At 52.8% G+C, this 24,151-nt stretch overlaps 1 protein-coding gene across 1 annotated transcript in view; it reads left to right on the top strand.

Annotated features, from left to right (window-relative positions):
* The window catches only part of C2cd2 (C2 calcium dependent domain containing 2), a 69,540-nt gene that overhangs the window by 20,390 nt on the left and 24,999 nt on the right, over positions 1 to 24,151 (top strand). The window contains exons 6-9 of the mRNA XM_005323468.5: positions 6,580 to 6,678; positions 18,429 to 18,545; positions 19,365 to 19,469; positions 23,228 to 23,350. Coding sequence (XP_005323525.4) covers positions 6,580 to 6,678; positions 18,429 to 18,545; positions 19,365 to 19,469; positions 23,228 to 23,350 — 444 coding nt within the window. The remainder of the gene's footprint in view (positions 1 to 6,579; positions 6,679 to 18,428; positions 18,546 to 19,364; positions 19,470 to 23,227; positions 23,351 to 24,151) is intronic.

Below are 24,151 nucleotides of genomic sequence, written 5' to 3'. Positions count from 1 at the left end.
GCCATCACTGTTGTGACAGTAATGACAGTGTGGGCGAGCAGGTGCTGGTGTCAGTGCTGGTGGGTGCCCTGACCCCAATGGCCATGCCTGCAGGAGTTCCCTCCCCCACCTGGACTCCCACTAATCCCCGATTAGGGCTGGCACTCCCAGCCTGCTGGCCAGAGGGCCAAAGCTTAGCTCCCCCTCCCAGTCCTGCTATCACTCTATCCCAGCCAGGGGAGAGACCAACTCTTGGTCTGTCACTTGCAGGATGGGGAGATGCTGGTAATAACTTGGTGATATCCAGCGTGTTCCATGAACAGTAGAATTTTCTATCCAAGGGCAACAGTAACCCTCCCATTCCAGGTTTCACCCCAGCTTTGTATCTCAACATGGAAAGGAACCAAGCTTTTCTGGTTGAGCCTCTTTCTTCCCCCATTGGAATCTATGCCGACCTTGTTAGCTGGAGGGAGCCGCCGAGGGCCGCCTGGAGCCTGGGCTGCCCTCTCCACTACATTCTCCACTGCAGTCATGTTCCCCCGTGGGAACCAAATTCAACTTGAGACCCTAATGTTTTCTTTGAATGAGGTCCAGTAAGAAGGGCTAAAGGGTAGGGTTGTTTAATGTCTCATCCTGAAACATGGGGCCAGTGTCTCCTGGGATCCAAGGGTTGAGCAATGGCTCATGGAGTCTGCTTTGTGCTTTGATGACCAGTGGCAAAAGTAGGGCAGGTTCCCTGTATCAGAGGGGACCCCGGATTTTGACCCTCATTCCAGAAGTAGTTGTCATTATATGTGGTAGAGAGTTGGACACACAGGAGAGGAAACGACCCCTGGTCTGCCAGCTCGTCATTGCTATGTGTGGACACAGGAGAGTCACCCAGAGAACTTAGCAATACCTGCTCTCCCCACCCAGCTCACACTCTTAGGGCAGGAATGTGGGAAGCGCAGTGTATTTTTCACAAGATCCTCCAGGGGCTTCCTATGGGCTGAGATTCATCAGTAGAAGCTGTTGTATACACACCTGTCCCTAAGCCGGACATCAGTCTGTCCCCCTTCACCCTCCAGGTGGTGGTCGCAATGTTGCTTCTCCTGTCTCTCCGTCTAGCATAGCAAAACAATGCCCACTGACCTGAGCACACTTCTTCAGGAAGAACCCATCTCAGAGGCGGCACTGTCTCCGCTCAGGACGCCCAGGACTGAGGACTAGTATTGTATCATCCAAAGGCAACCCTGCAGGTTTCCTCTGGTGCTCACCTGCCTCCACACAAACACTTCAGATGATTCATGATAATAAGCAGCTACAACAGTGCACTCCATGCCCAGCCCCCGTGAACCCTGGCATCGCTGTGTCCAGCCTCCCTGGCTCTGGAAGACAGCCTGCTTGTCACAGGTGGCCCCATGGTGTCTGCTAGAGCTTCCTCCTGAGGCGGATGCTCCTGGGTCCGTGTGTCAGTGGCAGCACAGTCCCAGAGCAAGAGTCGTGTTCTGTTGCTGGTGCCATGGGCCTGCCTAGTTGTACTGCCTGTCCTGTATCAGGACAGTTTCTTTAGTCCTTCAGCCCAGGATTTCTTCAGAGAAATGCTCTAAATGAGACGAACAAGAAGATGGGTGGTTTGCGGTCTCTGTGAGAAACAGATGCTGTGTGAACTCAGAACAAGCTATGAATAGTGCTCATGTCCATGTGAGCTTCTGAAGCTCAGTAAACAAAGTGGCCACAGCCCGCAGAGCCTTCCCATCACACCATGACCTTCCAGTTGTGCTTACAAAAACCCAAACTCCTTGACCAACCATGGCGGCCACAGTGTGGAAGTCCTTTGGGAAGAGTGTGCTGGCCACTCAGGGTGAGGGCCCTGGGCCTGCCGTTCCCTCAGCCAGTAGCCGACTGTGCCCTCCCCAGTGACTCCTGCCATGCCCTCCTCTCTGTGGCTCAGACCTTCCAGCAGTTGTTCCGTAATTCCTCGTAATGCTCATCTCCTTCCCCTCACTTGCCTTTTCTAAATCTTTCAGATCTCAGCTCAGAGGTGCTGGAATCTGATTCTGCAAAGATGCCACCCTGTCCCCATCTGGGCAACCTGTGACTGCCCCCTGGTTGTACCTGGTGGCACTTGTGCCCTCTTCAGCTCCCTGCATGGTGAGCTGGGGTAGAGACGGGTCTGTCCTGGCAGAGCTGGGCCTGGTGCCCTGCTCAACTCTGGCTCTGAGCAGACCCTCGTCAGCAGTGGGCTGAACGGCAAGCGTGGCGGAGGGGAGACACAGTGGCCATGCACACCATGCACTTCTGGACATGGGCCTCTGGCTTGGGAGCTGGCCAGCCCCATCAGAATATGCTGTTTAATGGACTTTGTTTTCCACTCCTGAAGAATCAACATTAAAGGAAGCTGCGGTGACTTTGCAGATCATGGGGGCCAGGAACAGGCGCCAGTTCTGTGGCTCTATATGTCCTCACCCATTTTCCCAACAAGGCAGGAGGCCAGGAGAGCAAGCGTAGTGCCAGCGCCAACCCAGTCCAGCCAAAGCTGACTTGCACTGCCATGGGCAGGGCCCACCACTGGCTACCTGGAGGACCTGTGTGGCAGTGCTGGGGTGGGCCACCAGGCTCTGAGCCCGCAGCTCTGCATGCAGCAGTTGGTTGATCATGGGCAAGCCCTGACCTCTCTGTGCATCATCCTTACAAGGGAATGATTTATCCAGAAAACAGTCCACTCTGTAGAGATGAGGTGGGCTCTGGGAGGCACTTAGCAAAATGCCTGGTATGTAATGAGCTGATGAAGGTGGACTGCTGTCTTGTAAAGCCTCCTTTTTTTAGTCTTTATTTTGAAATGCTTTTAGATTTGCAGAAAAGTAAGAAAAAAAATTATTCAGAGAGAGTCCATCTATTCCTTCCCCAGCCTTCCATAATAGCAACATAATGTTCCCAGCCAAGAATTAACTTAGGTACAAAGTTGCCGTAGTTTGTAACAGAGAAGTTAACATTGTAGTAGTACCAGAAGTTAGCCTCCCTCGCTGTGACTGTAATTAATAACAATGAACTTACGTAACAGCACCCAAGTGAACATCCCCAGCATGTCTAATAACTGGAACTGAAAACTGTATTTGAATTTCACAGGTTTTCTTTCCTCTTACTGTTCCAAGGTGCCTCAGGCCCAAGTGACATTCAGTTGCTGCTCCTGAATCTCCTGCAGCCTACAAGGTGCTTCTGTCTTTCCTTGTTTTTCTCGACCTTGTTTTTCTCGACCTTGGTGACACTGAAGGACATGGATCATTGCTTTGCTGAACGTGCCTCGGTTTGTCTGGTGTTTTCCCATGTGCACCATGGTTACAACAGACTCAGAACAGTGTCCCCCGTTAGTCACTGTATCAGGGGGCCCTGATGCTAGTGTGACCTGTCACTGGGAATATCAGACTCGGTCTCTCTGGTTAGGTGGCTTCTGGCAGGGTTCTCCTCCAGCAGCTGATGAGCCTCTGTCTCCCCTGTGTTGACACTTCTTGGGGAGATACTTTGAGACTATACGAATCCCACTGCTCCTCCCACGTCTCCCCTCTGGGTTCAGCCTCGCTCTGTGCACCTTCTCTTTCACACATACTTAGTGGGAGTTCACTTAGCGGAGATTTTCTGCTTCCTTCTTTCCTCCTGCCCTTGCGACTGCCCAGTACCACAGGGGAGCCCTGCCTTTCCCTCTGTGCTGAGCTGGCTCTGCACATCACTTGTGGTGTGTGTTTGTTCTGCAGGTTGTGACCCAATGCTGTGTCATGGACGGTGCCACTTAGATCGCTCTCGTCTGGGCTGTTGGGAGTTTCTGTGTTCTTCCATTAAGCTCACTTTCTTTCTCCTTCCCCATTTCCTTGCTTTGTGGTTCCACGGGGGTTTTTTCTATTCTGAAGACTCCCCTTGTGTTGTCCTCTCCTCGGGTCCTGGACCCACGCACTTCTTCGGGGCCTTGAGGTCCCATTTGTTGGATAGTGTTTAGAATCTAAGTTCTGGCGCTGGGTGTGCTGGCCACTGTGTGGCTCCCACTGCTTCCAGACCCTTCCAGTGGGCAGAGTGGGGCACAGCACGGGTGTGCCACACACATGCACACATGTCACATTCTTGTGTCTTTCTACCTGTATTTCTTTCAAGCCTGAATGTATACTGATCCATTGGCCTCAGTTCCTCTTTCCTTCTCCTTTTCTCATCTTTAATTCCTTCCCCAGGATTAAGACACCTGTACTTACAGCCTCTGACGTGTTTTCCTTCTCACCCTGGTGCACACATGAGGCAATCTCTGAATTGCTATCCCACATCCAGATTTTTAAAAAATCCACCTTTACCCCATGGTGTGGGATGCCACTTTTTCCATTTACAGGTAAATATGCCTTATTTTACATGCTTGGGACCAGAAGTATTTTGGATATTTTCAGATTTTGAAATATTTGCATAAACATGCGGTATCTTGGGGATGGGACCTAAGTCTTCAAAGTTCATTTGTTTCATGTACACCTTATATACATAGAGGACTAAAGGTAACTTATACAGCATTTTGAATAATTTCTTGCAACAAAGTTTCATGGAATGGAATTTTCTACCTGTGGAGTCAGGTCAGCACCAAATGTTTCAAATTTTGGAGGGTTTCAGATTTGGGGACTTTAGGATGAGGAAGGCTGTGCCTGTACTAAGTTTCCACATGCACTTGGTCTATGCTGGGGGTTCTCTTCCAGTCTCCTGGCCCATTTGTTTGCTCTCTGTCCCAGAAGTACGGTTTTAATTCAGGGGTTCTGGGGTGTGTTTTAACGTCTGTGGGGTGAGGGGAGTGCCCTGCTCATCTCCCTCAGTGTTTTCCTGGCCGCTCTTGGGTGCATCTTTTCCCATGGGGATGTGAAGCCCTCCTTCAGTGCAGGCAGAGTGGAGGAGTGTGCAGTGGACGCATCTCCACCTGGGCGGGACAGCAGCGGGGTGCAGGCTGGCTCTGCTCCTGCCCTGCCATGGGTAGGCCGACTAGAAAAGAAAAGGCAAAGGCAATCTCCCTGTCCTGAGTGTAGGTTAATAATTTATTTCCTTTGTGAGAATGTCACTTGATATCAAGTTTCCCAGAAAAATCTTCTCAAGGTTTTAACCCCTGAAGTTACAACAGGTAGGAAGGGCACTACCTGCCCCGTGTGCCGGATCCTGAGTCCACACTGGGCAGTGAGTGGGGCTGTGTCTTCAGGCTGCTGCAGAAGGTGCACTGTATTGCTTGCTGAGTTCAGCAGCTGGACGTCTCCTGCGAACTGCCCTGGCCGGCATGGGCCTCTGTGCCAGGTGCTGCTCGCTCAGCCGGGCAGGGAGCTCACAGAGCAGTGTCACGATCAAGTTCATGGTGCCCCTGGCCAGCAGCTGCCACCCAAACAAGCCCCAGCCAGCAGAGCAGCCTAAAAGAATGATTTCATCCCTCTCGAGAAGATTTAATTATCCCCTGGAGATTTTGGGGGGTGAGGTAGATGTGGAACAGGGTGAGGTTAGAAATTAAATTGAATGTAAATTGAAATGATCTGTGCCTGTAGGTTTGTTCTTGATCACGGGGAATTCTTAAGAAATAACAACAGGCTCACTTCATTGCTGGCTTATCTGCACTGCACTTGCCGGGGTGGCTGGGACTCGCCCTTGGCTGAGCCTCACAGCTGGAGCTGATTCAGCGTGATGGAGTCTCTGAAGTGGATGCAGGAGGAAGCTGTGGGCTGGGTCTTTAACCTCCCAGTCTGGACTTGCTTTCTGCAGCATGTCAGAAAGAGTTAAAGAAGACTCGGTCCCTGTCCTACTGCTGGCCTGCATGGCCTCTCAAGAGCCCGTTTTTAAAGGGACAAGACTTGGTTGGCTATTCGAGTTGTGAACTACTCCTAGGAAAAAGCATCAATCTTGTTGCTTTGTGATCATATTAATTTAATTGTACCTCTCTCATTTGGGGCATTTTATATTGCAAAAACCAAAGTGGATGCGAGCTCACTTAAGTAAGCTCTGGAAGAGTTTACTGCGAGGATACGGGAGAACGCATGGAGCCAAAGGCAGAGTGGAATTGTGAGGCCAGAGGGGCAGGAGCCTGGCAGCTCTGGAGGGCTGTGAAGCAGAGACTGAGGACAGCCACTGGGCTGGCTCCTTCTAGTGCAGGGGTCTTGTGTGCCCTCCCTGATTCCACAGGGAGGTTGGCCCTGGGATGCCTCCCACCCGGATGCCCAGCAGTGGGAAAGGAGCGTGGGGTGGTACCTGTGCAGTGGGACCTGTGGCTCCCTCAGCCTGTGGCCGGGCCAGCGGCCTGTCAGGCCTGCGGGGCGCTCAAGGAGCCCTATGGGGCCTGTGGTCCTTCCCTTCCACCGCGAGCCTTCGCATCCACAGACCTGTGCTGACTCCACTGCACCAGCCTCTGGTGTGTTCTGTGTGTTCTGTGCCGTCCTTCCCTCCCCGGGATCCTGCCTGCAGAGGGCTGAGTGCTGCGCCGTGGCAGACCCATGGGGTGCGAGCCACTGAACCATGGCTGTTATGTCTGGGTGTATTTCCCTAAATTTGTAGAACTTCACAGCAAATGTAATTTCTAAGAGGCCAGGCCCTCCTGCACGTGCTCCTCCTCACGCTGCTTCTGTCTTGCAGGGCCCTCTGCAGCTCTCCTTCCAGCAGGATGCACGGCCACAGCTCCAGGAGCTGGCCGTTGGAGAAGTCTCCAGCATGGTCCAGTCGGCCCAGGAGAAGGTGAGCTGGGTGCAGTCGCTGCCGGCGTTTCCCTACAGGAGGAGGGAAAGTGAAAGTGGGGGCCGGGAGGGTGCACATTTTGTTTGAGAATCATTGAAAATGCAGAACTCTTGTGCTGGGCAGAGGCTGGGTGGAGGCTGCGGTCTGGGCCATCCGTGAATGAACGGATAAGCACATGTGGTCTGTCTGTTTAAGGGAATATGTTTTAGCCTTAAAAGGGAAGGACTTACTGACAGGCTGTGGATGAACCTTGGAAATAGGAGTACAAGAAGCCACACAATATGTGGCAGTGAATCCCACCATTATGCGTGATCATAAACACCAATAAAAAGCAAACAACAAAATGTATTTATTGGAAAAATAAGCCAAACATGAAAGGCCACATGTCGTATGATTCTGTTTGAGCGAAATGTCCTGAATAGATAAATCCACTGAGACAGAAAGGGAGTTGCTGGGAGCTGGGTGGGTCCTCCAGTGGGGAGTGACCACTGGAAGGTGCAGAGCTTCTTGTTGGGGTGATGATGCCCTCGGAGTGGTGGCAGTGGTAGCTGCTCCTCTACGGGCACATTGGAAGCCATGCACCTGCGGCTTAGACAGGCAGGTTGTGTTTTATCTCAATAAAGCCAATATACATACTTAATATAGTGATTAAACTGATCAGATAACACAGATTCCAAGAACGCCTCTGGAACAAGTCCTAGACACTTTCTCTTCACTGTAGGACATAGCCTGTGTCTGTTCTATCATCACTACGATTATTTATTATATCATTTTATATATATATATATATATATATATATATATATATATATATATTTCTTACCCCTGGGCTCAGAATTATTCCCCCCAGAGGGAGAAAGGTGGTGTCCCCATTGCTACTATTGCAGATTCTGGTGTCACTGCACCTAGACAGGAGGGTCTGGCCTCACTCTGGGAGGGCAGGGAATTGCTCTGTGCGTCTCACCATGACCCTCACCTGCATTTCCCGTCTGTGTGCAGAGAGAATGTGGCTTATTCTTCCTCTTATTATTATTAGTTACACATGACAGTAGAATGTATTTTGGCAGAATATACATACATAAAGTGTGACTTATTAGGTTCCATCTTGCTGTGCGTGATGTGGAGCTACCCTGGTGGGTATACAGTACGGGGAGGGGAGAATAAAAACAGGTGGACTAGACAAAGGAAAACAGGGAAGGGAGGGGGGGATAGCAAAGACAGTAGAATCGATTGGTCATAACCTTCCTAGCCTCGTATTTGTATATGAGTGAGTTGTGTTTTTAAGTGATTAACTAGAGCACAGTCCCCGCTCTGTCCCTGGCCTTGCTGCCCAGCCATGCCTGTTCCTCTGAAGCCGGCTGCTCTTCTCCTCGGCCTTGGTCTGTGCCTTGCCTGTGTGTGCTCTTCAGATGCTGAGGAGTGTCTTTGGATGTGTCTGCATTTTGCTGTCTTGTTACACACACATGAGCCACTTAGCAGGTAGGAAAGAAGGGACCCCTGGGTAACCCCAGGTGGAGGAGAGCACTGCTGGCCTTGAACCCCACCTGCCGTGTCCCCATCACAGTGGAGGATTGTTCGCTTCATGTCTATCACTTTATACGCCCCAAGCTTGTTCTTTAGGTAACATTGTAGTTCTGCAGCTCATCTAGCTGATTTATGTAGCTCTGGTTTGGCTTTAACTACAGCTTAGGGTTCTGGTGACTTCAGCTTGCTTACCCACTGTAGGCTGTCTTCCCTGCCATGTGCACAAGTAAGGGATGCTATAGTGAGTGCTCCTATTTACTCCCCGGCTCAAGGTGCCCCAGGACTGTGCGTGGCCCTGATGGGCCAGGGTGAGTGTGCTGAAGCTTGACCAAACACTCTTGAATTGATGGCAAGGTGCTGTCCCAGCTCCCTCCACTCCATGTAGAGAGTTCTCTTTCCTGCAGACTTTGCCAATACTGGAGTCATGCAGCTATGAATCCTCTCAATGAGTGTTGGAAGTTTCTGGAACAAGGAGGAGAAAGCCCATGGCAGTAATGCAGGATGCTGAGGCTGGCATAGCCCATAGGGCTAGCAGGGACCTGGCAGCAGATGGCCCTGGGTCCATTTTATAGCGGGGGAAGCTGAGACCAAGGAGCCAAGGGCCTGACCCTCTCTGCTGTGGCAGATGCCCACTGAATAGCTGTAGCAAGGCTGTTTCTATTTGGTAAGAGAGGAGCAGCATGCAGGGCTGGCCTGGGGGGGTGGAGGAGGGCAGAGGTGTGAACGTCTCCATACACTGGTTTTAAAGGTCTTCATATTGCCAGAAAAATAGCCTTAGAGAGTGAGTGATACATGTGTTCCTTTTAATACAGCCGCAGACATGTACATGCAAATTTAAAGCTAAACACATGCAGTATTGATACACCTGTGTTCAGAAGAGCGTTATTCATAATAGCTAAAAGCAGAGGCAGCCCAAGCTGGATGAATGTGGATAAAATGTCATGTGTGTGGACAAAGAAATGTTCAACCTTGGAAAGGAAGGGCCTTCTGGCACATGCCACAACACAGATGTGCTTCGAAGACATCACACTGGCAAAGCCCGCTGGACATCCAGGGACCAATGCTGTGGTTCAGCTCAGAGTCCCAGGGTCAAGTGTGTAGAGACAGAGAAGGGAGGGCCCTGTGCAGGCTGGGCAGGGCCAGCAGGTTCCTGTCTGATAATGGGGACAGTTTCGGTTGGGGAAGATGGAAAGTTCTGGGGGTGGATGGTGAGGATGGTTGGGCAACCAGGTGACTGTATTTAACACTGTTGAACTGGGTACTTCGAGAAAGAGGGCACATTTTTGTTATATGTCATTTACCACATTGAAAAAATCTAACATAGAAGTGCATACACTTTTTTTTCAAGGTCTAACGCTTTCATAGGAGCTTTTTCGAAAGTTGTTGACCTTTCCTTAACTGAGCTGTGGTTTACGGAGCCTGCCCAGTGTCCTCCATTCCATGGTGGAGGTGGCCAGGCTTCCACAGACATGGACAGGCATGCATAGGGTGCAGGCGCCTGTGGGCTCTGGCATGTGTTGGTGTACATTTCTCATCTTTTTGTTTTATATTTATTCATTTTTCCTACATTTTGCTGCATTTGTTCTGTTTTCCCGTGTTTTAAAGTTCTTCCCAGTCTTCTTAGCGAAGGCAGGTACATGCTCCTCCAGCCCGGCCTGTTAAGCAGGGGCTGTGCTGTAAGGGGTGGGAGCAGGGCCCCGAGGACCTGGTCTGGTGCTGAGCTGTGTTCTCCTGCTGTCCGCTCCACAGCCCCCGTCTATAGACAGCCTTCCCATAGACGTGGGGAAGAAGGGAATTAATCCGAATCGAGCACTTGGAACAGTGTGGAGCCCATCCCGGTGTCTTCACCTCCCCGCAGGATGTTACTCATGTGTTCGTTTCCTCCCTGTTCCTAGAAGCACCTGGGAAACACTGTAAGCATTTTTCAGGGTCTTGATACCTTGCCAGGAGTGCTGCCGTAGAGAGTGGATGGTTGAACTGTGTTTTAGTATAATTAAGGAAATCGCGCATGCCCACGGAAAGGTCAAAAGCAGCATCAAAGTGTGGGGACTCGGGCTCTCCCGCCCCTCCCCTGTGCTTGCTCACCTTCGTTCTGCCCCCGCCCAGAGCATGGCGCTGTCCACAGGGTTCCTGGAAGCCCATCACCTGCCAGAGACACATGGAAAAGGCACGTCCGTGAAAAATGGAAACATTATTTTAAAACAATTTTCTCCAAAGTTCTTGACTTAAGTTTTCTCAGCCAAATGAGGAAATGACCCTTGTTTGTCTCTTCATGGCTGTGGCCAGGCTGCCCTCCAAGGTGCAGTGGCCAGCCAGCCAGCTCGCCGACCCTCCCGTCCCCTGCCCCCTTTGGGGGCTTTGGTTCCTCCAGGGATCTTCTCCCTTCCTGGACAAGCTAGCCAAACATGATACTCCCATTTTTGGAAACTGAACAGCTTAGGACTTCTCTTGCAATGTGACCCAGGTGGGCATGACTCAGGAAGATGGTAAGATGCTGAGCCCTCTTTCTGATATTGTTCCGAGACTGGTGGTCTAGCAGGCGAGCCTGCAGTGGGCAGCAGGGGGGGTCCTGCTGTTGTAGCATCTGAACTGCACCCACGGGCTCCAAGTCTACATCAAAGTCAGTGTCATCATGTCACACGTGTCCCCTGCCGTGCATGATTCTTGAGAAGGAAAACGGTGTTCAGAACTCAAGGACCACAAACAGAAGGTCTGAAAGAGCACAGACTTCATTCAAAGGGCACTTGTCACCCCTGCCCTCCCCTCTGCCTCCCACCGTAGCCAGAGCTGCCTCTCACCCAGCCTTCGTGGGGCACTGGGGCTAGCATTGAGCCGGGAGTCTGTGATGATACCTTTGATTGGTTGGATAAGAATGAGGACTGGCCGCCTGAGCTTCTGGTCCAGTGTGGCCCGGGCCTGACTGTGACTCTCAGAAGTCCCTACTGGCCTCAGAGACCAGGCCTGGCCCTGGACAGAGTTCTCCTGAAGTCCTTGAAGACCACAGTGTGTCAGAGTATCCCCTTTACAGATATCTGGCTCATCCCCACAGAGTTGGGTCTGCCCACCGTGGAGCAGGCCAGGCCTTCCCAGAGGACCAGTCACCAGGCGCAATTCAGGCCCTGCCTCACCTGTACTTTTGACATCAAATGTGATTTTTTTTTTTTCTCACACCAACCGATTCTCCAAACCTCTAGCACCACCTGGAAGTCCTGCAATGACGGGTGTCCTGACTCACAGGTGGTAGGGTCAGGCCCTGGTCTCAAGTTCTGGGTTGCCAGCCGTACTTCTGACTACCCACAGCAAACCTGGGGTTTCTGCACCCGCTCCTCAGCTTGCCACCTTGTTACAATGGCCCAGAACTCACAGCTTGCTTTCTGCTGTCAGCTATGCTAAGTGCAGCAGAGGAGCTTCCCGTCCCCTGGCTCCCTCCAGCACCTCCATGTTCACACCCTGGCCGCAGTGTTAGATCATTCAGGTGGCTTTACAGAGGCTTCGGCTTCGTAGCACTGGCATGATCAATTATGGTCACTTGGCCATCAATCTAAATCTCCAGCCCTCTCACCTCCCGGATGTGGGGACCAGGCCTTTGTCTCTGTGTTGACCAGTTCTCACCCTGAAGTGGCCCAGTGGTCCACTTGCTCATTAGCATACAATAGACACTCTTATTACTCCTGAGATTCAAAAGGCTTCAAGCGATTTAGGGGCTCTGTGCCAGGGCCCAGGGACAAAGATCAAACCCTGTTTCACTGCAGCAGGTCCTACCAGGTTGTGGCGCCTTGCTCACAGGATGAGGCCTGTCCTCCTGTGTGCAGGCATGAGCCAAGATAGGCCACAGGAGGCCTGCTAGCAGGAGAGTCTTCCTACGTAGGCCGCAGGAGGCCTGTAGCAGGAGTGTCTTCCTACGTAGGCCGCAGGAGGCCTGTAGCAGGAGACCTTCCTGGGCACCCCACAGGAGGCCTGTAGCAGGAGACCTTCCTGGGCAGCCCACAGGAGGCCTGTAGCAGGAGAGGCTTCCTAGGTAGGCCGCAGGAGGCCTGCTAGCAGGAGACCTTCCTGGGCACCCCACAGGAGGCCTGTAGCAGGAGACCTTCCTGGGCAGCCCACAGGAGGCCTGTAGCAGGAGACCTTCCTGGGCAGCCCACAGGAGGCCTGTAGCAGGAGACCTTCCTGGGCAGCCCACAGGAGGCCTGTAGCAGAAGAGGCTTCCTAGGTAGGCCGCAGGAGGCCTGCTAGCAGGAGACCTTCCTGGTGGGCAAGTCCACCACAGGCAGGCTCTGTGCTTCTTCCCAGGGTACTCGCCTCTCGCTGCCTCTGCCTGTTTTAACCCGTGCTGAGTGCATTTCTCGCAGATTTTAATTACACTCTTGCTCAAGAATAAGTTCCTCCCTACAGTCTCTTTCCTCACATCCTGGGAAAGACCTGCTCTAGAATGTTCCACCCAGAAGATGGAAGCCTCCATTTCCTTATCTCTAATGGCCTAGAGCCACCTCTTCCTCCGCAGGGTGTGCCTCAGCCCTTGCCACGTGGATTCGAAGCTTCCTGCTGGGTTCTGTGAGGAAGCCCACTGTGACGGGGACAGGGAACATGGCCCAGGGGGTGGAGGTGGTGCTGGTGTGGCTGCTCACCACAGTCACTCTTCCTTAGAAGAACGGCGAGGGTGTCGGAATGCCCTGTGTTGGCAACTTGCCAGTACAAGTCGGGGCTGTGCCGTGAGCCTCTCAGGAGGTGGCACGTGCTGTAGCCTTTTTCCATGAGAAGCTTTAATTGTCTCTGTTTAATTGTCCCAGATGCCATTTCTAAGTAAACAGAGGCTCCTAAGGGCACCAGGGTCAATTCAGGTTCAAGTTCTAAACCAAAGTTATAACCCATCCAGCCTGCAGAAAGGGCCAGGTGGAAAGCCAGGGGACACCGACGAGTCTGGCTTGAGGGGGTGCCCACTTCTGGCTCTGGGCCGCCGGGTCTGTGTCCACCTGTGTGAATCCTCCTGGCAGGACTGTGCAGCTCAGCAGCCCGTGTGATGCAGCGCCCCACCATCCTGCCGCATCTCTCCTTGTGCTGGCTTTGGGGTGAGCGGAGCCTGGGCAAGGCCAGGGAGTGCTCTACCCCAGGCTCACGGTGCTCCTTTACCAGAAGAAGAAACCTGCCCTCGCGCACGGGGGAAGCCGAGGCAGAGGGCAGTCGCGTGGCCGAGGTACGAGCTGCCGGGTAGCAGAGGCAGGAGTTGGGCCTCCGGTGGCCTCTGTGAGCTGCAGGCAGCATTTCCACTACTGTGGGTTTCCTTGCGCTGGCTCCCACACCTCGTCCACTGTGACAGGACCTCGCCAGCTTTGCTTATGTGAAACCCTGGCAATGAACAGACAGGTTCAAGTGCACGGAATTCCCCCCAGAATCCTGCCCGCCTTATAGGCTGGGGAAACCCAGGCGGTGCTGGGTGAGTGTGGCGTATTGTGTGGGCCCTGTGCTACTGAGCATCATGTGTGAACCTGCCCGGTCTCCTGCTCGTCCATCTCTTGTGGGTTCACCAGGGCAGCACAACTGGAATTGCCCCTGCTTGTCTCCCTGTGTGCAGACAGGAAGCTCAGTCGGCCCTGTCTCTGTTTTGCTTTGTGTGACGTGGAAAGTCCAGGTACTCCGGTAACCTGGCGCTCAGGCCCAGATGCCAAGAGGTGGTGGAATTATTTTGAACTTGGGTCTTTCTAAAGGTAGGTGACTAGGTTCCTCTTGGGAAGCCTGCCCTGGAGCTGCAGCATAGATTCACCCTGAGTGGGAGAATCGCCTGCCCCCAGGCCACCTGCTCTCTGAGTGGCTGTGTACGGAACTCGAGGAGATGGGGTGAGAGGACCCTTGTGGACACTGAGAGTCAGTGTGCGTCGGGGGTCCATGTGACGAAGCAAACTGGCCCCAAACAGGAAGAACTAATCGCCAGCCCCCACCATGAGTTCTCTCCTGCCCTTCCTTTGAAGGAAATCTCCTTTCATATACAGTCGATGGGGGAGAGCAGATTGGTAAGCCATGGATCGCCCGCGTTGAGCCACGGTGGGTGTCTCGGTACCTCCCTGTAGCACAGCGCTGCCGAACAGCCTCCATGCTCATTGAAAATGTCCAACACAGGAGGGGAGGAGAGCAGTGCTGGAGCAGGTACCCTGTGTGGCCCAGGCCTGCCTGTCCACCCAGCACGCGCCCAAGTCGCCTGCCATCTTGGTGCCCGCACTTTTCATCTCCACCTTCTGGGAAAGTTCCTTAAAAAATACATCTTCAGGTGAACATTGAGACCTAGTGGGCAAACAGGGTTAACTTAGTAGGGTTCTAATAATATTTACCTCTAATGGACTTTATTTTTTAAATTGAGGAGCCTCTGTTCCAGAGTAGAATATTATTTTTTTAATCTAACTCATACTGTCTTTGAGAGTATTTACAGAGGTGAGACTAGATTGCAGAGCTGCTTAGCAGCCATGAATGATCGGTGAATCATTTTATTAGGGGATTCTTTCCTTGTGTAGTATGATTCAAGTGAAAAATATTCAGCCGGGCATGGTGACACATACCTGTAATCCCTGGGGTTCTGGAGGCTGAGGCAGGAGGATGGAAAGTTGAGAGCCAACCTCAGCAATTTAGTAAGGCCCTGAGCAACTCAGCAAGACCCTGTCTCAAATTAAAACAAAAGGGGCTAAGAATGTGGTTCAGTGGTAAAGTGCCCCTGGGTTCAATCCCTGGTACCAAACAAACAAACAAACAAATAACATAAACCTTTAAGATGCACTGTGTGTACGGCATTGGTAGTTTCTTTGGAGACAAAAGTAATTAAATTATCTCCAGTTCCCTAGAGTGTTCCAAGGGAAGGAGCTGAGGCCACTGTGAAGCTGAATTGAAAAGGAAAGTGAAAGAGAACAGTGGGATCTGGAGATGTGAGGAGCTTCCCATTGGCAGATAATTGCAAAACCTGGGAGCAACTCAGCCTGGAGCTTTCTGGCTCCAGTCTAAACAAAGGAGGCCAGTTTCCAGATCAGAGCCCTTGGCACAGGTATGTGGCTCTCCGAGTTCAAGGTCTTGCTGCTGGAGAAAGATCAGAAAGGTGCATGAAAGCTCTGCTGGCCCAGGTCACTGAGGACCTGGAGCCAGTGGCCCTGCTTGTCTGACGGTGCTCCCACCAGCTGCCCTCTCTCTATCCCTGGCGTGCAGCAGTCCTCCGCTGACCCAGGCCTCCCCTGCCGCCACTCAGGACCCTGGAGCCTCTCCACCTTGCTGCCCCCACCAGGTGCAGCCTGCGCTTCCTACCTGAGTGGAGAGGTGTGCACTCAGAACACACAGGTCAGCCTCCTGTTGATTTCGAAGCGGTGTAAATAACCGAGAACTTCTTTGCTGGCTTTGGAAAAATGATCTCGAGAGTTAAGCAGGTCTACGGGTGACTGTTTCCGAGGAGCGTGTTCCCTGGAAGGCACCTCTCGGCTTTGTGGAGCTCTGCCATGGGCAGGTGGGATTCACTGCCATCCCTGGAACAGCCCCCGGTCGCCACTGCAGATACCAGACATGACTTCTATTTAACTTTTTAAAAATCCAATACTAATCTCAGACTCTTTCCAAGGGAGATACGTAAAACCCAAGTGAGAACTTGAAATCAGTTTTTAAATCGTGGCACGTGATTGGGACTCCCTCAGGAGCTGACCGGAAGATTACGAAGCAATTCTCAGGATCGTTGCTGTGTTGGGGGAGGGAGCTGTGGGATCAAGATGTCTCTGTGCATAGGCATCGAAGCAGATGTCAGCCCTGGACACTCTGGCCCCCAGGAAGGCCAACCATTAGAGGATCCACTGAACTTGCACGTGGCAATCTGCCTTCCACAGTTCCCGGGCCCCTCTCCAACAGAGAAGGCGCACCCTGTTTGTACGGGTTGGGAGAATTTAATCCTCATTGTGGATAACACCTTAATACTCTAAAAGAAGATTACTTATTTTTAAAACCTCCTTTCCATTTTGTTCTTGTCCATTTGACAAATGGGGCATTATTATTCTCAGGCCGCAGAGGTGGAGGCTGGTCCAGGAGAGGATTTGGCCCTCATGGCTGTCCCTCCCAGCAGCCCCTGGGGCAGCGTGGGAGCATTCTGTGTGGGCGTATCAAAATGTCACAGCAGGTTCAGTGGCTTCTTAATGAGCTTTCTAGCTGAATGCCAAGTGGAAGCCCAGAAATTTGGTCCAGCCGGCTAGCTTTTTTAGGGGGAGGGAAGCCATAGCCACAGGGCTGAGGGAGGACACTCTGGGGGCTGTGAAGAGTCCTGCCCAGCGAGGTCCCCATCGGTGCCTGGGGTGGTCAGTCCCGAGCTTTCCAGTTATGACTTCTAGAAGTTTTAAAGTCCCTTTTTTGATTTGTTTTTGGTCCGGGGGTTGAACCCAGGGGCACTTTGCCACTGAGCTGAATCCCCAGTCCTTATTAAAACTTTTTAAATTTTTGAGACAGGGTCTCATGAAGCTGCTTAGGGCCTAGCTGAGTTGCCCAGGCTGGCCTGGCACTTGTGATCCTCCCACCTCTGCCTCCCAAGTTGTGGGCTCACAGGAGCGTGCCACCGAGCCCAGCTTCGAGTCCTTCTTCTTGCTGATGCACCTAGTCCTTAGACACTTGCTCAGAGCTCTGTGTTTCCAGAAATGTGGGAGGGGGCTTCCTGCAGGCTGACTGCATGCGTGCGTGTGTCAAGGCACTGAGGAAGCGTTTCCAGAGTAAGAGTCTGACTCGCTGAGTGCAGAGGGCTCTCTAGCTTCCGTGTCCTGCTGTCTTGTGTTCACGCAGAACAAACCAGGTCCGTGAAGACCAAGCAGAGCCGGTTTCCTCCACGTGATGAGCAGGTAGCTCACCTGCCATCAAAATATGCGTCTCCAGAAAGGCTTGTTTAGGGCTGACACATATTTAATAAACAAGTGACGTTTCTATCCAACCGTTAGTTGTCCCAGGCCTTTGGAAGACCTAACTGATCCCTGTGGTCGGTCTCTGGAGGATGTTACAAACACGGAGGGACACAAAGAGTCTGGCCTTCCTGCCCAGGCTGGTGGGAGGCAAGGAACTTCTGCTGGATCCTTGGGACCCCTGCCTCTCGTCCTGGATGCTGGGAGCAGCCGTGCCAGGCTCCACATGGTGTGTGCGAGGGGCACTGAGGTGGACATGGTGGATGCAGGATGGCCGGGGGTGGGAAGCCAGGGGACAAGAGGGAAGGGGGGATGGCCCGGCCTGAACTCTGGAGTAGCAGGCCTTGGCAAAAATCATTATTTTGATCATCTCTCTACTTGGTATTTTAGATTCTGATAAATCCACCAGAGTGGGGTCAGCCATTCCCCTGGGAAGGTGAGATCCATTTTGCTTACCCTGAGCTTCCTGATAACTAGGCTTTGGCCAAACACGGGCCACTGCTGGAGCCTCTTCGTCCACCCTGTTGGTTATCCAGTGCCCATTGGGTCCCGCTGCCCTCAGCCCACGCAGCGGGCACCGGGCCTCATCACCGGCCAGCGCTGTGCCTGTGTGGCATGAGGCTCCTCAACCGCTCTGCTCGTAAGGGACTGGAGACTAGCCGTCGCGGTCTGGGCTGTGACGTCAACACCCTCTAACGTGCTTCCAGACACAGGAGGAGTTGAGTTTGGTTTACTCCCTTTTGTGGTTGCTTGTCTTGTCCTTTAAATTCTTATTCTATAAAACAAGTTCATTTTGTAACGATTTTGCTCAGGGTGTGTCACTTTGTAGTCATTTGGTATTTCATACGTTCTTTCAATTATTTCCGCCGTCTTTGAAGAACCATATGTTAGGATTATTTAGATATAAACAATTTCTTGTGTTCCAGGTGAATTTTAAAATTCTACTTAAAATTTACATCTGTAACATCTTTTTAAGGCTCATTTTTAGTGAGAGAAGATGGCTAATGGCTTTTGCTCTTTATGAACATGGACATGTCTAGGGAGTTTAAAATCTGTCATTGTGGGAAAATACAACAAAGCAAAAAAGAAAACTCGTTATGTGGGTAAAGAAACAATTAGAGCGACCCATCAGGAAGCAAGAATTTGATATATCTTTTCTAGTTTCCGAATTACTACATATTAAGGAAGAGGTAGATCTGGATGTTTATCCAAGTTCATGGAGGTTCTGCCCTCGCTAAGGAAGGAAGTCTGGGTTGCCGCATTCTGACATAAAGACGCCTGTGGTGCCACTTGCTCTCCTGTACAGTTCTTCCTGTCACCTTGTCCCTCCTGCAGGTGGTGGCCTGTCACGTGATGAGCAAGACCCTTCAGTTCCTGGTCAGCGCAGCGCCCTCGGTGACCGGCTCGGGACACCAGCTGTATGACGTACAGCTCTCCCCAGTTCATCTGCAAGTGAGGCTGGGCAGATTCTGCAAGTCACAGGAAGACGGTTCCCATAGACTCATCCCCTGCACTAAAGGCCCAAGACAGTCCCTGCCCATTAGGCCCACATCTGGGATGGGGTTGGGCACACGTCGCTCTCAGTGTGGCCTGAGTTACAGGGCTGTGAACGTCCACGTTCTTGTTGCCACTGGTGTATCTCAGTCTGTAAGCTCCCATGTTGCACCGTATGTATGGGACATAAAACATGCACACGCACACACACACACACACACACACACACGCATGATGAATCCAGAGACTGCCCCTGTCAGGCCTCCAGGCTGGTCAGGACTGTTGCCGACCGGTGGGGCAAGGCCCGTGGCACCTGCCGGGAGTCAGGTGCTGGACCACAGGTGTCTACACAGCTCAGAAAGACAGCCGGGCAGAGCTGGGAGAGGTGCTAGCTTAGATTTTGAAAAAAGTCGACTTTAAAACAATCCATTATTGTTGTAAGTTAAAAAAAATCAGCACTACCATTATTCTGTGATAACAGATTTGTAATAATACGACCTATTTTACATGTAATTACAAAAAGTGTGTAATGCAGCACAGAGGGACGTGTTTCTAATGATGGTGACAAGAGGCCCAGTGCAGCTCTGGATGCCAGCGCCAGGAAACTGCACGTCCCTCATTGTGCACATACACAGGTTGCTGGGGTCTGGTGGAAAGAGCAGCCATCCGACACACTTGTTTATTCTTTCTTTCTTTCTTTCTTTCTTTCTTTCTTTCTTTCTTTCTTTCTTTCTTTCTTTCTTTCTTTCTTTCTTTCTTTTTCTTTCTTTCTTATAGCTGGAGCTCCACATGAAAGAAAAGAGAGAAGACATCCAGATTCGGTGGTCCTACATCCACGTGCCAGAATTGACCATCAAGATCCAGCCCCGGGCACCAGGGGAGGTCAGTCCCTCCGTGTCTGATCCTCCGTGGTTGAGGAGGCAGGCGTGATGAGACAGCGGGTGGAAAGCTGAGGCTCGGACCCGCGGACAGCCAACTGTTGGGCACCTGCTTCCCTGTCCCCCTGCCCTCCCAGGCTGCCTGGACACCAAGATGGGGCACTGCGAGAGGCAGCCCAGAGGGCTCTGGTGCCACTGGAATCTCTGGCTGCTTTTAAAGTTCCTGATGCCCAGCCCCACCCGGGTGTGGGCCTAGTGGGCAGGGACTGTCTTGGGCCTTCAGTGCCGTGGAAGGCACCAGCCCCTGTGGCCATGCAGCCGTGGGTCTCCCACTCCCTGGCTGAGTGCTCCTGTGCAGAGGCCTGCCTCCCCAGGCTGGGGCCTCCTTCTTCCCCTATTTCCTGGAGGAAGCCGCTAAAACCTCAGGGTAAATTCCCTCCAGCTTCCCAGTCTCAGGGGTTGAAGAAGTGAACTGGGAAATGGGGAGTGGGTAGGCCGCAAGGAGCCCCGTCTCCCATCTCTTGCTGGAGAGGTGACACAGAGCCAAAGCTGGGGTGGTCAGGGACCTCCTTTCTGGTGGCTCAGGACACCACCTTGTCGGTTCCCCTAGTTCAGCGCCTGAGGCGTCAGCACAGCCGAGAGGGCAGGCTCAGGTTCCAGAAGATACTCGAGCCTCCGGTCTCGATGGAGTGGGAGGCGGTGTTCTGCTGTTTGCTAGCAGACTTGAGTGCGTGGTCAGATGGCACCTGTCCCTGGCCCGTCCCTCACCCAGGCTGTCCCTCAGTTCCCCTTCCTCCTCCCCCTCACTCCCATCCCCTTTCTCAAACACGGGTGTGGCTTGTCCAGGCCACACGGCTGCTTCCTCCCTCCCTGACACCCTCAGCACCTGCCTTCAGGAGTGCCCTCTGACCCTGGCATCAGAAGGCGTCCTGCTGAGGATACCTTCCTCTGTCCAAAAATCACTTGAATTGCTTTTTCCCCGGAAGGTCAAGTTATCAGTTTGGTGTTGGTCAGCCCGTCTATGTTGGTATCTGTTTGTGGGTTTCCTCTCCATCTGTGTTGATTTACATGTTTCTTGAGCGTAAAATATCAGCGTGATTCAAAAGTCAAAGCCATCCAGAAGGCTGGACTCCAAGGTCCCATGCTGCTCCTCCCTCCGCCCCTGGCCACCTCCTGCACGTGGTGATTTGGGTCATTGGTATTTGTCACCTTCTTGTATTTCCTTTTCAAATACCATCCTGTGCCCCTTTCTTGCCACTGTAGCATGATGCCTGGGCTGTGGGTGTCTGTTCCCCACCTCTAGCACCCCCTCTGCCAGGTGGAGTGTGTCTCCCAGAGCTGGCCTGCCGGGCTCAGTGACCTGCCCACAGGCCTGCTAGGGAAGGATGGCCCTGGGGGCGGCTGGGCAGGGAAGGAGCTGGGCGGGGGCAGCTGCTCTGGAATCTGGGGTGTGGTAACAACTGGCATCTGGGGCCCGGGCCCGCCTCCCACCCCAGGGCTGCCCACTCTGCTGGGTGAGGAGAAATGGGCAGGTCAGAAACCTAAGGTGGGGCACACCCATCCGCAGATGTCATCAGCCTGGAAGGAATGGAGCTCTGGTGTGCTGCCACCTGGGCGGCCTTGAAAGCCATGCCAAGTGACAGCAGCCCGTCATGGGGCCACATATCATGGGGTCCATCATGTGGAGCCCTGGGGCTGGGGGAGGGACGCTGAGGGGGTGGGGCATGGGTTTGCTCTGGGGGATGGTGACGGTGTTGGAACAGGAAGGGGTGGTGGGCACATGACATGGTGAAGGTACTGAACAGCAATGAAATGTCCACTTTAAAATGGTTTATTTTATGCCACACGAATTTCATCTCCATTTAAAATAAGGAATAAGTTGTCAAGCTCTATTCATGAGGGGTTGATGGGTACATTCAAAGCCCAGATCACCACAGCCCAGACCTCCCTGGATTTGGCTCCTGGCTCTGCTGATTTGGGGCTGTGTGACCCCACCATGTTGATTGACTTCCCTGTGCTCCGGTTTCCTCCCCTGTGAGATGGAGTCAGTGATGCTCAGGGCGGTTGTGGGGAGGAAGCCGGTTAAGACACGCAGGTGGGTGAGTGAGCCTGGCACATGGTGGGAGCCATAGTGTCAGCGATTTCCATTCTTGTTATTTCAGAGACCCTGGCAGAGAGTCAATTTTCAGTAAATGGTAGATTTTTACCAAGCTCCCTGTAAGAAGTCCTGGCAGAGGAGGGGACAGGCCAGCTGGTTGTCCTTGGGACCACACAGACCAGCTCCAGGCTGCTTTCTGAAATCTCTTCCTGCCCCACAGTGCTCCTGGACACGTCCACCAGCCTGTAGCCCTGGTGAGGCTGGTCCGGAGCAGGCTGGCTGGGCTGGGGCTCTGCGGTGAGGGTTGGAATTGGAGGTGACCGAGGGCTCCAGCCACCACCCGCAGAGCCAGCACTAGTACCAAGGCACAGAATCATGGCGGACACTTGCTCCGCGCAGCTGCTCTCCCCGAGACCTGGGAAGGTTGGAGTGACCCAGGCAGCCCCAGGGTGTGCTGCGGCTTCGGCAAACACCCATCGGGCCCTGCAGTCAGGGTTAAAACAAAAGCCGATATTTAAATAAGTCTTTTTTGGAAAAACTACACCAAAAGCACCTTTAGGTTAGTTGGGGTTTTAAAAAATAGGTCCTGCTTGCTAAAAAGTCGATTGTGACGTGCTTGCGGAACAGTGCACAAGCCTCAAATGGAATTGGCTCCAAGGAAGCTCCCCAGGGCCACGTGTGCTGCCCAGCCCCCCAGGGTCAGCCAGGGCTTTCTGGGCTTGGCCCCCTTCCCCCTGAGGCTCACCCACGCCTCCCGTGTGGGTGCATTTTACTCATTGCTATGCTGTTCCGTCCTGAGACTGCTACAGTCCCCGAGTCTATGTAGCCACCAACGGGCACTCTGTGGCTGAGTCCAGGCTGCTGTGACCACTACCACAGGCCTGGAGACTTACAAACAACAGAACTTCATCTTTAGAATGGAAGTGCCCAGCTGCCCCATGAGCGCCCGCCCCAGGTTGCAGAGAGCTGCCTTATGCTGGTCCTCAGGGGGTGAAGGAGGGCGGGCGCCCTCTTGGGCCCTCCCATGAGGCACCGATCCTATCAGGAAAGTGCCACCTCCTGCCCTCCACCTCCCAATGGCCCACGTCCTGTTCTGTCACCCTGGGGGGAGGGTCTCAGCATTGGGACTTCAGAGGGAGTCGGTCCACTCCACTTTGATGGCCTCCAGCTTGAGGTGCCCATGAAGAGTGATGCCAAGAACATTCTAGAACATATGAACGCATTCTGCTGGGTACTAATTATTGTAACCTCCTATGTCCTGCCGTCTGGTAACGGAAGTCCTCTGCTTGGTTCTTCGTTCTTCTTGGATCTTTTCATGTCCTTCAATACTTTGTGATTTTCAAAAGAAATCAAACTTATATGAGAAAGGAAACAAACGTGTGTGCGTAGGTTGAGGGGGCAACATGGGAAGGAAGGGTGTGCAGGAACATTGACTTTCCTACGCTGCATGTCTGTCTGCATGTTTAGGAATCTGCTGTGAGAGGTGTGAATTACCCCTGAAACCAGCAAAATGACCCTGTCTCCAGGTGAGAGCGGGGATGCTCATCTGTCTGTCCTGGAGTCCCAGGGACAAGGGCCAGCGCAGCCCCCACCTCTAGTCTGCTGTGAGCTTGCCTGCCAGATGCCCGGTTGTGAAATGACTCCATGACCATTCCTCTCCATAGGGCCAGGTGGGAGAAACAAATGCAATATCTGAAACCCTCAAGGACATTTTGAAGCACCTGGTGAGTTCCACCTCTCCGTCGGTGGTTCTGAGCACCAAGCCCACGGATATAAAGGAAGCTCAGGTAAGTCCATTCATTGCGGGGTGCCGTGTTTCTGAGTGCTGTTGGGCATCTGGCTGCTGCTCTTGGGGAACGTGCATTTCTATGTCTCTCCCTCCCTCTGTGGAGCCGAGCTTGCGTGAGCACTGCCCGATGGATATCCCTGTGTCCTTGTAATGGAGCCCTGGGCCGAGCACAGGGTTGCATGCTCCATGAGGCCCAGTTGAGGCCAGGCCTCTGCTTTGCATGAGCTCCAGCTTGACTTCTTACTGCCTCGTCGAAGCCTACTCCCCGGCCTCCGTCCTTCCAAGAATGAGTGTTTCTCCCAGCTTTGGTTGCTGTGACCAAAATACGTGCGAGAGCAAGTTAGAGGAGGAAAAGTTTATTTGGGCTCATGATTTCAGAGGTTCAGGCCAAGGTCAGCCAGCTTCATTGCCCTGGGCCTGAGGTGAGGCAGAAGAGCATCATGGCGACGGGTGTGGAGAGGGAAGCTGCCAGCTCTTGGCAGCCAGGAAGCAGAGAGAGAGAGAGAGAGAGGGAGGGCCCAGGAGCAGGTATAGACTAAAGCCACACCCCCAGTGACCTAATTCCTCCAGCCACACCCCACCTGCCTACAGCTAGCACTCACTAGTCCATTCAAACTCTTAGTCATCAAATGGAGTCATCCCCTGTGAGGCCGCAGCTCTCCCGATCCGTCTTTCCACCTCTAAGCATTGCTGAGTTGCCTAACACAAGAGCTCGTCGGGGGCATTACAAATCCAGACCCTGACCCTGAGGGACCTGGGAAGCCAGATTGGTGATGAGAACCATACCCCAGAAGCAAGC

Source organism: Ictidomys tridecemlineatus, chromosome 3 (assembly GCF_052094955.1).
Source record: "Ictidomys tridecemlineatus isolate mIctTri1 chromosome 3, mIctTri1.hap1, whole genome shotgun sequence".
Lineage (NCBI taxonomy): Eukaryota > Metazoa > Chordata > Mammalia > Rodentia > Sciuridae > Ictidomys > Ictidomys tridecemlineatus.
Note: the sequence above shows the minus strand (reverse complement) of the source record. Positions and strands in the feature narration are given on the sequence as shown.